Consider the following 15,999-nt stretch of genomic DNA (forward strand, 5'->3'; position numbering starts at 1 on the left):
AAATGTATAAGGTACTGTAACTACTATAATCAAGCTATAGAACCTTTTTTTATCCCAAGAATTCCTCTGTGCCCTTTGCAGTCGGTTCTTCTCTCCTCCACTACCTCTTGGTAATCACTGATCTCGTTTTATTCTTCTAGTTTTGCTTTTTCCAAAAAGTTATAAAAAATAAATGTCAAAAAATAAAAGCCTTTTGTCCCTGACTTTTTAAAGTTAGCATAATGCTTTTGAGATTGATCCATGTTGGTGCTTTTTATTGCAAGATAGTAATAATTCATTATACTGATACGCCATAACTTGTTTATCCATCTTTAGTTGATAGACATACTGGTTTTTTCCAGTTTGGGGTTATTAAGAGTACAGCTACTGTGGGGCTTCTGGCTGGTCAGTTGGGTAAGCATCTGACTCTTGATTTCCGCTCAGGTCATGATCCCATGGTTCGTGAGATTGAGCCCTACGTTGGGCTGCACACTGACAGTGCAGGGCCAGCCTTTAGTAATTTAGCCATTAATAAATAGATCTACATGTGTTATATGTCTATTGTATCTCATTGTGATTCTAATTTGCATTTCCCTGATAAATGATTTTGAAAAACCTTTGTATGTTTATTTGCATCGATCTGGTGAAGCGTCTTTTCCAGTCTTTTGAGTTGTTTTTATCATTGAGTTGTGTTTCTGGATATAAGCACTTTATCAGATACGTGTTTTGCAAATACTTTTGCAAAATATTTGCAAAAGACAGACTGTTGCTTATCTTTTCATTTTTTCAATGTTTATGTATTTAATTTTTGAGAGAGAGCAAGAGCAAGTGGGGGAGGGACAAAGAAAGAGAGGGAAACAGAATCCCAAGCAGGCTCTGCCCTGCCAGCAGAGCCTGACATAGGGCTTAAACTCACAAACCCACAAGTTCACGAACCGTGAGATCATGACCTGAGTCAAAATCAAGAGGCAGATGCTTATTAACTGACTGAGCCACCCAGTCATCCCTTGTCTGTTCATTTTCTTAACGGTTTCTTTAAAAGAGTGGGAATTTTTAATTTTGGTAAAGTCCAGTTTATCAATTTTTTTCTTCTAAAAAAAATGTTTTTAACGTTTATTTTGAGAGAGAGAGACACAGAGCAGGAGTGGGGGAGGGGCAGAGAGAGGGGGAGATACAGAATCCAAAGCATGCTCTAGGCTCTGAGCTGTCAGCACAGCACAGAGCCAGATGCAGGGCTTGAACCCACAAACTATAAGATTATGACCTGAGCCGAAGTCAGCCACTTAACCAACTGAGCCACCCAGGCGCCCCTATCAATTTTTTTCTTTTATGATTTATGCTTTTTTGTTGTTATCTAAAGAAACCTGTGCCTAGCCCAAAGTGAAAAGAATTTTTCTCCAAATGTTTTCTTCTGGAAGCTTTACAGTTCGATGTTTTACATCTAGGTCTATGATTCATTCTGAGTTAATTTTTTAAATATAGTATGAGATAAGAGTCCAGTTTTATTTTACATATGGATGTTCTCAAATTTTTAAGTTGTTATATTTTTCACTTTTAGCTCATAAAATTTGTTCTGGTTTTATTTCCTTGATGGCATGTACTATTACATCAATATAAAATACCATATTTTCTTAAATTTTATTTGTAGTGATATTATTGCCATGCCTCTGTTTTTTATTATGTGTTGTATATATGTATGTGTGAGTGTGTGTGTGTATGTATATATATATATATATATATATATATATATATATATATGGATAGATGAATGTAAATAAACATACAAAGGCTTTTCAGAGTCATTTATCAGGGAAATGTGAATTAAAATCACCATGAAAAAAAATATATGGAAATAAATATATATAGATATATAGATATATCTATATATATTTAATTCTAGAGGTAGAATTGTTTAGTGTATTTCTGTGGTGGGCTGCTTTTCTTTTTCTTCCTTTAATGCCCATTTTGGAGGTCCGGGTTACCTCTGATTTGGTCTGCTTTTCTCTTTGACTGTGGTAAGAGCTCTCCTGAGTGATTTTCATCTGGTTAAAAGCAATTCTCAGGGTTTCACTAAGTACTTATTAATGCTTTAATTATGTCCCACTCTTCTATTTAAAAAGAATAATTATTCAGCCTATCTCAAATTCCTTTAAAAAGTTTAAATGATGTCATTTGTTAAGAGCTTTATTATTTATCCAGTTTTTATGTTTAAATTAGATTCTTATAGGTAAGCCTGCCTACCTGGTACAGATTTCTACATGTGGGCCTGATATTACTGATTTTGAAATTCACATGTAATTTTTTTTTGTAGATAAGACACTTCTGAATATTTGAATATTTAAAATAGGAAATGTATGATTAACCATCAATGGTTAATTTTTATTGCTCTGAAGACAATTTCTCCGAAGTTTTGAAAGATAGGATAGGAGTTTGAGAGAGAAGATAATACTCAAATAGTGATCTAGGTTTCAACAGAGCCACGAGTAATATTTGGGCAAGGAGCACCAAAGAAACCCTTAGAAAAGTATTTCAAACTATGATGTGACTTACCAGTAAATTTTAGTAACAATATCCACCATTGGGAGTCTTCTTTAATTATTTTTGCTAGGTAAATATTAAGTTCAGTTCTTTTTCTTTTTTTTTTTTTTTTTTTTTTTTTTAAGTTTATTTTTGAGAGAGAGCACGCACATGCGCATGAGTAGGACAAGGGCAGAGGGATGGAGAAAGAATCCCAAGCAGGCTACGCAGTCAGTGCAGAGCCCCATCTGGGGTTCTATCCATGAGAGGCTTGAACTTAGGAACCAAAAGTCATGACCTGAGCCAAAATCAGGAGTCAGACACTTACCTGACTGAGCCACCCAAGTGCCCCTAACTCAGTTCTTTTTAGCTACTAATGGTGTTTATATGCAGTCAAATAAATGAAACATTAAAATAGTTTAATCTTCTAAAATAAAAAATTGTACATTTTAGTGCCTTGATGAAGCCCCCAGTTGCCCACTCATTTTACAGTCTAAATGTGTGTACTAAGTAGATTTGTTCTTTTCATTTTTTCCCAGATGTGGTGGTACAGTAGGAGCTATTCTGACATGTCCACTGGAAGTTGTAAAAACACGGCTGCAATCATCTTCTGTGACGCTTTACATCTCTGAAGTTCAGTTGAACACCATGGCTGGAGCCAGTGTCAACCGAGTAGTGTCTCCTGGACCTCTCCATTGCCTAAAGTGAGAGCACAGTATTCGTGAATCTGTTTTTTTTAGTCTGTTTACCTTAGTGATGCCCGTGTGTTTTGTTCATTTATATTCTGCCACATTTAAAAAGGTTTTTTACAAACTTAATAACAGAGTTACTCAATTATATTCATCAGAAATGATCATCTCTAATGGAGAAAAATAGTTAGTTGGATAATATAAGATGTAATATTATTTCCAAATCATGTGTATTTGGAATATTTTTCTACATTTATCCTGGATTTATTTTCTAAAGCTATTATAGGTATTCTATTTTGGATTATTTATTTATCTTTGAAATGTGATAGTGTTAAATGCTAACTCTTTGTGTATGTGCTTTTAATTTTCCAAGTACTGACATACTGACACAAGTAAGTACATCCAATTAATGGCAGTCTGTGATTTTTATATAACCTAAACATAACTGAGATTTGAAGCAGAATTCTACTGATTTTAACAGACCGTTCACTGTTTGCTTGAAATTTTTTGGTGGTTTGAAAAAGATTTGTTTTTACATTTTACCATACTTCATTATGTTGCAAATTAGATTTGAAATTTCAAAACTACTGAAATTAGGTTTTACGTGTTCAGACTTAGGTATGTAACTCGTATCTGCCTTATCAGGTCACTTGGGACATGATCTGTTTGAGCTTAGTTCAGTAGTGTTTATTTTGTGGTAGCAAATAAACTCATACTGTGTGTTTACCGTGGTTACCAAAAGATTTCATCAGTCTTTTCTTTTTAAACTTCTCTAAGTACGTGGATAGGTAGAATAAAATTGCTACCAATTAATGAAAGTTACAAATATCTGATGAGTAATAGTATTATCAATCCTGATTAGTAATATCTTGATTAAAAATAGAATATTTTATCTACTAATAATAGGTTATTTAAATATCATGATTTTGCCTTTATTACCATTGGTTATCTCTCCTAAACTTCTTCCTTTGACTTTTGTAACAGTACTGTATTTTTTGTCTTTTTCAGTGGTTTTGCTTTCTCTGATTTTCCTCAGCATTAGGAATCCCTCTCTGCTTCATTTTAATTTCTGTTTTTCAGGCCCTCTTATAAGAGCTAATTTAACATGTTTCACCTATCCTCAGTGTTGAGGTGACTTCCAAGTCTGCATTCTCTGCCTTAACATCTCTTCACTCTCGTTCCCATTGTTTCCCTGTTCAGGCTCTGTCCCAGTCAGTCTGATTCATGGCTGCTTTTTTTTCCCTAACATCTTTATTTGAGGAATAATTCACATACCATAAAATTCACCCATGTAAAGTGTAAAATTCATTTTTAATATATTGACAGAGTTGTGCAACTATCATCACCTTCTAAATTTGGAACGTTTTCATCATTCATCACCAAAAGAAAGCCTTATCTTGTTAGCAGTCACTTCTCATTTTCCCTCTCTTCTCTCCCCTTATCCTCTATCCCTAGGCAACTCCTAACCTACTTTCTGTCACTATACGTTTGCTTTATCTACTCATTAGTTGATAGACATTGGGTTGTATCCACTTTGGGGGTATTATGAATAGAGCTATTATAGACATACACATTTTTATTTTGGGGGGATATACTAGGAGTGGAATTGGTGGGTCATATGATGACTTTATGTTTCACATTTTGAGGAACTGTCACACAGTTTTCCAGAGTGGCTGTATCATTTTACATTCCCACCACCAGTGAGTGAGATTTTCAATTTCTGCATTGTTTTACTGTCTTTTTTTATTAAAACCATCCTAATGAGTGAAGTGTTTCATTGCTTCTTAACTAGCAACTTTAGGGATCCCCTGCTGGGCTCCCTTAGTTTCCTAGGTAGCTCATGGATGAACTTCAAGAGCTCAGTAAATTACATGAAATTGTTTGCAAAATTGTGAGTGTTAGCAAATGTGTATTTTTTTAAAAGAACATTTACTACCTTCCTTAATTTCTCAAGGGGATTTATGATACAGAAAGGGCTAACAAGCATTTAATCTTTAAAATGTGCTTTATAATTTGTTATTTTTAACTCTGCTTCTGTCTAATCTAGTTTTATCAAAAGGGGTTCCGTATCAGCTGTGTCAGTCGTCTGAAGGCATGGTAAAATGCAAATTACTGAGCATTGTCCTATTCCTATTGAATCAGAATACTTGGAGGGTGAGATCAGGGCAATTTGTGTGTTTTGGGGGTTTTGTGGGTGGTTTTTTTAGTTTGTTTTTTTTTTTTTAATTTCAAGTTAGTTAACATATTGTGTAATAATGATTTCAGGAATAAAGTTTAGTGATTCATCACTTATGTATAACACCCATGCTGAAATTGGCATTTTATTTTTTTTTCAAAATTTTTTTTTTTTAACGTTTATTTATTTTTGAGACAGAGAGAGACAGAGCATGAACAGGGGAGGAGCAGAGAGAAAGGGAGACACAGAATCTGAAACAGGCTCCAGGCTCTGAGCTGTCAGCACAGAGCCCGATGCAGGGCTCGAACCCACGGACCATGAGATTATGACCTGAGCCGAAGTCGGACACTCAACCTACCAAGCCACCCAGGCGCCCCGAAATTGGCATTTTAAAAAACACTCCATCAGTAATCAATATTAAGATTTATCAAGTGCTTACTGGGAGCCAGGTGCTCTTTTAAGCACTTTATATATTAATTTACTTATTCCTCACAGTAACCCAAAAAAAAGAGTACTGTTTTTCTCTGTTTACTGCTGCTGTAAATAAAGATAAAAGACATTACTTTATGTTCTTATAACTGGTCATTTACCAAAACTGGGCTTCATATTAAGAAGTCTGGCCCCATAATTCAGGCCCTTATTGAACCATTATGCTCAACTGCCTTTTAAGCAATTATTCTTCTGTGTATAGGTGGTTGAGAACCACTGCCCTAGCCTATTAACTCTAAGTTAAAATAGCTATTCTCTTTGTTTCTTCTCACTTTCAAAACTTAATACCTCACCCTCAGAAAGCCTTTCTCTTCCTTTCCCTGCTGGGCATATTAATCTAGCTTGTATAGCATTTGCTTATTAATATAGTCTGTTGAATGGTTTCAGTATAATTCTTTTTTCCACAACTGGTTATCAAATTTCTCAGTGGCAGGTGCCTTACCTTCTTTCTATCTACTTACTCTGTTCAGTTTTTATACAGTAAGTATTCAATATAGTAAATGTTAAATGAATAGAGAGAGAAGTGGTAACAGGCTAACCATTTTAGTACCCTAAAGGAGGTTAGGGTGACAAATTTTGACAGCATTTCACAGGAATGGTTGTATGAGATAATGTTGCAGTACTGAGAGAATTGTCTGATACCAAGAAAGGACCCCAAATACTAGATGGGGAGCTGCATTTCTCATTGGGAATTGAATTTGCTGGTAAAGGTGGTAAAATGGAGGATATCGAAGATCATAGTAGCATGATCATATGAAAATAAATGTAGAAATTATACTGTAGTCTTTAAAAGTTTTAGGAAAGAATCTGATTGGAGTTCTTTTTACTATCATTTATCAGTCTGTGCTGTGTCAGGAAAAACAGATGTTCACAAGTAAGAAAAACTGACTAGAAAAGCACAACATCATAGTAGAAACATATGGGTTTAAAAGTCTAAGTTTGCTATACAGATAAAGTATTAGACTTTGAAAGACATTTCCTTTCTAAATAACATTTTTCTCTTTCAGGGTGATCTTGGAAAAAGAGGGGCCTCGTTCCTTGTTCAGAGGATTAGGCCCCAATTTAGTGGGGGTGGCCCCTTCCAGGTAAAAATAATTTTTTTAAGTTAACGCAAAATTGTGGCAGTCTTTCTTGTTTCAAGCTTAATGACAGAAGATGCTGAAGAGAAGTCAAGGTGGTAAGGATAAAGCACTAGGGTGTAAAGAACAGACATCTGTAACCATCCAAAAAGATGGGCAGTTTGCACCATGTGGAGGTCATTGGGAAGCAGTTTTTGTACCAAGTTTCAAAAGGCAAAAACCAAACTAAAGGAACCAGCAGTGAGAAGAATACCTAGAACTCTAGAACTAACCGTATTTTTTGGATTCTAGGACAAGCTAAACAGGTAGAATTGTTTCATTGCCTATTAAAGAAACCAAAAAGGCCATAATACATTAGTCATTTTTCTCTGCGGTCCTTTTGTCTTAGACTTTCTTCTTCCATGATAGAATACTGTAGAGTTCACATTCAGAATGAAAATGCAAATCTAGCTCTCTGTATCCCATGTACTAAGTCCATGTCTTATTATTTATTGGGTTTCAGGTTTTTATGGGCTCTTTTCTCTCTTAAAAAACTATACTAAAAATATTACCCTTACTGTAGAAATTTTTAAAAATGTATAGCATAAAGCTTGACATTCCATCTTAAACATATCACCTCTTGTGCTGTATGCCTTCCTGCAGATACTTACTCTTCTCTTTACAATAACTATCATTAAAACAGTTTGGTGTATAGTCTTCTGTTCATTTTTCTGGCTTATCGTGTATGTAAAATGTATAGTATGTATACTTATCACCATTTACATTAATTTTTTTCTTTATAAAAATACTTATTTAAATTCAAGTTGGTTAACATACAGTATAGTATTGGTTTCAGGAGTAGAACCCAGTGATTCATCACTTAGGTACAATACCCGGTACCCATCCCAACAAGTGCCCTCCTTTTTTTTTTTTTTTTTAATTTTTTTTTTTTTTAATGTTTATTTATTTTTGAGAGAGACAGAGACAGAATGTGAGTGGGTTAGGGGCAGAGAGAGAGGGAGACACAGAATCCAAAGCAGGCTCTAGGCTCCGAGCTGACAGCACAGAGCCCGACATGGGGCTACAACTCATGAGCTGTGAGATCATGACCTGAGCCAGAGTCGGACGCTGAACCAGTTGAGCCACCCCAGTGCCCCAAGTGCCCTCCTTAATGCTCATCACGAGTCTAGCCCATCTCCCCCACCCACCTCCCCTCCGGCAACCCTCAGTTTGTTCTGCATTTAAGAGTCTCTTATGGGGGCGCCTGGGTGGTTCAGTCGGTTAAGCGGCCGACTTCGGCTCAGGTCCTCATCTCGCGGTCTGTGAGTTCGAGCCCCGCGTCGGGCTCTGTGCTGACAGCTCAGAGCCTGGAACCTGTTTCAGATTCTGTGTCTCCCTCTCTCTGTCCCTCCCCCATTCGTGCTCTGTCTCAAAAATAAATAAAGTTAAAAAAAAAAAATTTTTTTTTATAAAAAGTCTCTTATGGTTTGCCTCCCTCTCTGTTTTTGTCTTATTTTTCTTTGCCTTCCTCTGTGTTCATCTATATTAATTTAATCATATTAAAAGTAGTTCATGAAATTTGCCTTGAAGCTTTTTCCATTGGAAATCATGTAGGTTTTTTTTTTAAATTGCATAGTATGGCTATTCTGTCATTAATAAGTATTCCCTTACTGATAAAACTTTTAGATTTATCAGATTTCCACATTTTTTTCTGTTAAACAGTGGTTTTGTCAACATAGTTGTACTTTTATCCTTGATTATCTAAGCAAGTGTATTTCTTTATGATATTTACTTAAAAGTTAAAATTTCTATATAAAAGAACATAGGCCTATTGTAAATTAATATTGTTCAACTGCCTTCTAAAAAGGTATCTCATATTTTTATTCTCAAGTAGTGAATTAGTTGCTCATTATCCATATACTACTCATGTTGGCAACTATTCATGTCTTTTAATACTTGCTAAAGAGACCAAACGTGATTTTCACTGTTTTGATATACATTTGTTCAATTTTTGGTATAGTCACACCATCATTCTTATAATTATTTGCCATTTGTATATCACTTCCATGAATTACCTGTATATATTCTTTGCCTGTCTTCTCATTAAGAGGTCTTTTTTCTTTTGTCTTATTCATTTCTAGGAATGCATTGTATATACCTCTTCATAATTCATCATCATTAAATGTATTTTTTTTCTTACTCATAAAGTAGAATGTTTTTGTTTTGTTTTTGAGAGAGAGAACACGAGTGGGGGAGACAGGGAGAGAGGGCATCTTAGACTGGCTTGATCCCATGACCCTGGGATCATGACCTGAGCTAAAATCATGAGTCAGACGCTCAAGTGATGGAGCCACCCAGGCACCTCAGCATGTTTCATTTTAAATTATATTAATTTCCATTTTTCTTCAGCACATTAAAAAAGACTCTGGCTCTTGTACTTGTTTGCATATTATGTTCCTTATTAGACAGATAATCAGGATTGTTGGGAAGTAATAGGATATTTGATGCAGCAAGCAGGTAATTTAGAGCCTGGAAAACAAAACAATGAGGAAGTAGTTGAGATGCATAGAGTCACAGTCAATAAGTTAATGGGAAATATTTACAGATTTAATGAAATGTTTACAAACATTAAAAAATATGACATGATAGGGCTGATTTCTTTGGAATTGTGTCTATTTAAGGATACTGTGAACTACTCTGTGTATAATGTAGATTAGAATATACCACAGTATCTCAAATTTGTTTAATATATTTTGATTAATTGGGTCAGTTCTACAACCCTCTCCTCACTTAAAAAAATGTTATATATATATATATATATATATGATATATTGTATCTTAATAGTTTATATTAATATAAACTAATTATATTAATTACATACTTAATATTTTTTTAAGTGCTCATGCCATATTTACTTAACTCAAGTGTGTTTAATTAAGCTTTACCATTACATAAGCCTTCCAGCCTTACGTGTTTTCCCAGTATCAAAATCTTCTACAAATACTTTTTATTTCAGTTGCTGTGAAAGTATTGGGGCTGGGGTAGTGAGTGTCTTTTTGTTAGAGGATGCTTTGCATTTGATTAACTTTACATCAAAGTTTGTCTTTTTCTTTCTTTCTTTTTTTTTTTTTTTAATGTTATTTTGAGAGAGAGAGAGCATGCAAGTGGGGGAGGGACAGAGAGAATCCCAAGCAGGCTCTGTTCCACTGGTATGGAGCCTGATGTGGGGCTCGAACCCATGGACTGAGATCATGACCTGACCCGAAACCAAGAGTTGGACACTTAACCAACTGAGCCACCAGGCGCCCCAGAAGTTTGTCTTTTTCTTTCTTTTTTTTTTTTTTTTAATTTTTTTTTTTCAACGTTTTTTATTTATTTTTGGGACAGAGAGAGACAGAGCATGAACGGGGGAGGGGCAGAGAGAGAGGGAGACACAGAATCGGAAACAGGCTCCAGGCTCCGAGCCATCAGCCCAGAGCCTGACGCGGGGCTCAAACTCACGGACCGCGAGATCGTGACCTGGCTGAAGTCGGACGCTTAACCGACTGCGCCACCCAGGCGCCCCTTGTCTTTTTCTTAATGAGTCATTGTAAGAAGTACTTCAGGATCTTCACAGAAAAAATACAGAAATTATAGAAATAATATAGAAATTAACCTGAGGTTATGTGAGACTTGGCTAAGACTTTGTTTTTAGATTTCTCTAAAATTATAAAGATTAATTTACTTGTCATTTAAATCTTATGAATTTAAGCAACATGCTTGTTGATAAAATTTAAATCTTTATTTTAGAGCAATATACTTTGCTGCTTATTCAAACTGCAAGGAAAAGTTGAATGATATATTTGATCCGGATTCTACCCAGGTACACATGATTTCTGCTGCAATGGCAGGTATGAATATCTAATATTAAAAGGCAAAAAAGTTTCCAAAAGCTAGAGACTTAATACTGAATTACGATGAATTTACATTGTACATTTGTACTTTTAAGACAATGTTCTCTTCATTGATTAGCATCTACAAGCATAATTCTTAAATTTATTAGTATATAGTAAATTTCATCAGGAGGTATACGTAAAATCTGATACCAGTTGGCATTTTTGTAATTAGGTTTGTGATAGCATACAGGTAATATAATATTTACATTGTCTTGTGTAGTCCACTGTATATTTAGTGATCATTTTTAACAGTTTAAAGAATCCAACCATAATTACATATAAATAAGTTATGGAGCTGTAATTTACTCTTCTCTCCTCAATTTCTGTTAGTGCCTTTTCCCTTTTTGCTGCATGTTTTGGCTTCTGTCTGAAATGTGCCGGCAGTTCTTGGTAAAGTATTCATTTTGTCCTGTGCTCAAATGCTGAAGTTTTTGTGATGTATTATTGATAACTAAGAGTCACTAATTCATGTATTTTGAAATATATGTTTAGCATTCCATATAAATCACACTAGATAGCACTTGAAATTTAGGCAACGGCTATGTGTACATGCTTGCTGTAGAAATGTTTTCCAGGGACTCTTCTATCATCATTATTGGGTATATATGATTCTGAATCAAAGCAGCTAGTTCTGGGCCTCTGCACTGCCTTAAAGATAAACTAGGAGATTGATTTGACTAGTCTGGTTTTGGAATCATTTGTTGCAATGCGTGTTAGACAAAGCCACGACCTTTGTTTGGTTCATTCTCTGCAGTTTTCTGAGATTCATTGCGTATTTAACCATACCTCATGTTTCCAAATTATGCTATGACTTTATTAAGCAGATTATGACTACTTTCATCAACTGTTGAGCAGTAAATGGAGTGTCAATTACATGTTTAATGAGTGCTTTAAACTGTTAACCATTTTCTGTTTAGAAATAAATTGGATCAATTTGAACCACATACTTTAACAAACTAAGTGTAAGTTGGAAATAACTAATTTCTGAAAGGTCAATAGCCGTAATAATCTACCATATACTTTACAATTATTCTCAAGTCTTTTTATACTCGGTAATTGTTGACTGACTTGTTGAAGTTTTAAAGCTGGAAGGAAAAACCTTAGAGGTCAAGGAGTAAACTACTCTTATTTACCCATGAGGAGAGATCTTGGGCAAGTTACACAGTTTGTATGAACCTCTCTTACCTTATCCTAGGGATGTAGATTGCGCTAGAAAGATTTGGATTTTGAGAATTAGTTCTTTAATACCATAGAGATCATCTAGTTACAACCAGAATTTTTTTTAATGTACTTTTTTATAGATGTTGAATATGAATAGAAATGATTTTCCCTCTACAAATTTGAGTGGTATAAGGTAAAAGTTAGTGGCTAATTTCAAATTATATAACCACTGTATTAGGATCTTTAAGAATGTATTTCTGGATTACCAGTGTTTATGTTTTTGTTTTTTAAACCCAGAAAATTATTAAAGAAATGTTAATCTTTCTTTTTTTTGTTTTGTTTTGGAAGACCTGAAGTCAAGAAAGTAGATGAGTGGTCATTTTTATTTGAGGATAGTTGTTACATATTCAGTGGTGCAAATTTAGGGTTTCAGAATATCTTGATTCCCAATGGAACATCTTTTTTCATTAGGATAGCTCATCAGAATTTATTACTATTTTTGTATCATGTTGCAAAGAATTTCAGTGGAATTGTCATTTTGTACTTTTTTCTCAAATGTGTACAAATGTCAACTCATAGTTTTATATCTATACGTTGATATGATTTTCCAACTTGAATTCCTTGAGTTTTTGTAAATTGATGGTCCTATTGTTCAGAGATTATTACACTATATACTTATTGTGTAATTTGCAAATACTTCTTCCATTTGTTTGCAATTACATTTTTCTGAGAATTGTGCTTTCAGAGCTTCCTCGCACTATTCATGAGCATTAACACTTAGCTTCGCAGTTTTTATAGATAACTACATGGTTGGTGAAACTGAATGGTCCCTGTGCAGACTCATTAAGGGAGCCTTTTGCCCCCTTCATTCTTGAAATAATCTAGACCAGATTGCTCTGGTTTTTCCTCAGCATTACTTTTAGAAGTCTTCTAAATATGAATTGGGGGTACAAAGTGCTTAGAGGCAGTCATGTGAAAAATTGTTTTTTAACTGGCTATTAAAAAAAATGCTAACCTTGTCATGTTAGTATCAAAAAGTGCACTAAAATAGACTGTAATGATATTGCCTGCAAGATTTTGCCACATCAAACAAAACATTAAGGATTTACTAGTAGACCTTGTATGTAATTTTTAATTCCAGATAGCCTGTTGATTTTGTATTTTATCCTCATGAACTCAAGTGTTCAGATAGTAAAACTTTTTTCTCAAAATGACAGTTAATTTAAGGTGGATCTTATTCTGGTTTTAGTGTTTCAAGAGAAGACTATAGGAATTTATAAACCTAAATCTGGAGGTATAAATTAAAAAATTATTTCCAATTGGAAGGCTATTTAATCAAATTAAGTATTGTTGAGTCTTTATGTTTTACCTGTTTTTTTTTCCCTTCCCTACATGTAACCTTTATCAGACTGAGAGTATTTATTTCGTTGAGGTTATTTGTATGTTTTTGTTTAAATGAACTTGCTTATCTCTATGAATATCCCTAGACACAAGTATGCATACAAAAAATAGTATTGTTTCTTTATAGTGATTCCTAATTTTCAAAAGTTTTTATCTGGAATGTATATGCTTTTCTATACAACATTACAGATTTAAATGAAAAGAATTCTGATTTTTATTGGATTAGATATTCAAACATAATCACTATATTTTTAAAATACCAGTAATGTAATCATTTGTCATTTATAGCCTACCTTATGGGTCTTATTTGCTTTTATTTAGCATTCACTGTTATTTTTCAAAATAAATCTTTCTATCTGACTTAGTTTATTATTAAAGATTAAGTTTTACTCATTACAAAGAAATTTTGTCTTGCCTATATAAAATATATTTTTTAATATTTTTCCATGGCAGTTTATTCAGCCAAATGGATATTTAGACAGATGTTTTGTGTGTTTGTATGTAAACATTCTTCCTGTTTTTTGTTTTGTAGAACACAAGAAATTAAATATAAAATAATCCAAAATATTCCATAAAAATGGATGTGCAATATTATTGGCCATAGTGCAAAGGTGAAAGGTATTATTCTAGCAACATATACTTTATTTTATTTTTAAAAATTATAAATTATTACAAAATGTTACTTGAATATTCTGAGTTTTTTTTTAAGATTTACTAAGCAAAAAGGATTTACTAAGTAAGCTGATGGTTAAAGTATAGAAAATTGTGATTTCACCTCTGATGGTAGATAACTATGATTAGAAAATGGGATATGATAATCCCTTCTAAATATTTTCTTAGATTCCCCATTGACAAGGTTAGCATTTTTTTTCTTTAAGGCAAAATTCATCTTTTAGGTAAGTATTTGGACTCTGAAACTGCTGCAGATGGCAGAATTTTCAGTACTCGGTGCATTTTTTTAAAAAAATTTATGGCCCATTCTGATATTCCTTTTTGTTTTTTAACTTAAAATTTTCAAAAAAGTTAGATCTCACAGTAAATATTTCTGAAATCCTTCCAATGGGATTCATTTTGTACACATGTTTCTGATGAGGTCACTGCTTGTTGTTATGATACAGAAAAGCCTGTGTCTATTTTAGGCATTTACTGTACATTTCTCCCGAGAAAAGAGTGAGATCGTGTCATCTCATGCTCCCCATCCGCAGGTCACTTCCTGTAGAAATATGGACTAACTTAAACCTCGTGAGTACTGATCTGAGCATCTCTTGCAGCCTCTAGTTTTAAGAAACACACCCTGGGAATTTATGATAGCTATGGAATTAATAGAAGGCGGGAAGAACTTTTATTTCCTGAATTTGTGTGTGCGTTCTGAGTATTTTATAAAACTTTAATTCTGATCCCTTTATACTATTCCTTCTAGAAGGAAGAATGGGGTAATTTTTCAGTCATCGTGTAATAAAAGCCTGGGGTCTTCAGCTTGGCCATAATAGCCTTGACCTCCAAAGAATTTGATGACAGTATTTAAGATAAACATAGTTGTAAAGGTATACCATCCTACAGCTTTCAGGAAAAATAATAGTTCTCTTTGCTTAGCATAACATATTTTAAAAGTCTAATACAGTGCTCTCTATTCTCTTGTCTGTTGATACTAGCTTTCTACTTCCTTGCAAAAATAATCTACCTACATTACTTTCCAATAAATGCAGGTTAAGAATATGTGGGATCTAAGCTGTTTTAGTTTTAATTGGGTTTTTTTTTCTTATAATTTTAATGTATTTTTCTTAGAAGGTTAGGTGGGCTTTGTTCTTACAGAACTTGATGAAATAAAAAGTACAGAAAATGCAATACTACAGGTATCACTCACTTAATGAAATAGACATTTTCAGCAAGTTTCCTATAAGCAGGATTTCTCTTAATCTGGTTTACATTATCAAATGGAGTCTTAGATGAAGCAGAACTCTAAAAGTTGCATTTTGAAAATTTTAAACATTTTTCTAATAACATTCTAACTGTACTACTATACATACTAACTATAACAGTATGGCCATTGCCACTTTGCTTTAACTGACTAGAGCAATATTCTTATTATCTTACAAGTAGATCCTTCAGATACCTCTTAATGTTTAACAGGTACTCAGAATATTAATATGAACTAGCATATTACCAAAATTTCACAAAATTTAAATGCCAAAATAAAAAGCTGCAGTGAATATCTAAACTTCAGGGATTATTCCCAGTATCTTTGTCTTAGAAGTAGGAAGATCTGTTTAGCTTTGGCTGTTGGCGAACGTCAAATTGCCCTACCATGTATAATTCTAAGTTGGTGACAGATTTTTGTTTCTTCCCACTTCTTTCATTTCTTGAATTAATAGACTATGTTTTTATAGATTGAATTAGCCTAATATCTAGTTAGTTTAATAAAGTGTGGTTAAGAGAATGTAATAGCATCAAATTCCAGGACTAGAATTTTAACTATGGTAAGGCCAATAGCTAAAAAGCTGTGCATTATGCCTAGATTCTGTCTAATGGTTCGCCAGCATTTAGGCTAGTGTCTTCGTTAAGATCTGGCTTTTTATTGGGGGATTTGAGCCAG

The 15,999-nt window shown here is 33.9% G+C and overlaps 1 protein-coding gene across 1 annotated transcript in view; it reads left to right on the top strand.

The window, feature by feature from the left end:
- SLC25A36 (solute carrier family 25 member 36) overlaps window positions 1–15,999 on the top strand; it is a 40,122-nt gene that overhangs the window by 11,431 nt on the left and 12,692 nt on the right. The window contains exons 2-4 of the mRNA XM_058730049.1: window positions 3,036–3,200; window positions 6,858–6,935; window positions 10,699–10,799. Of these exons, the coding sequence (XP_058586032.1) occupies window positions 3,036–3,200; window positions 6,858–6,935; window positions 10,699–10,799 (344 nt within the window). The remainder of the gene's footprint in view (window positions 1–3,035; window positions 3,201–6,857; window positions 6,936–10,698; window positions 10,800–15,999) is intronic.

This window comes from Neofelis nebulosa, chromosome 5 (genome assembly GCF_028018385.1).
Source record: "Neofelis nebulosa isolate mNeoNeb1 chromosome 5, mNeoNeb1.pri, whole genome shotgun sequence".
NCBI lineage: Eukaryota > Metazoa > Chordata > Mammalia > Carnivora > Felidae > Neofelis > Neofelis nebulosa.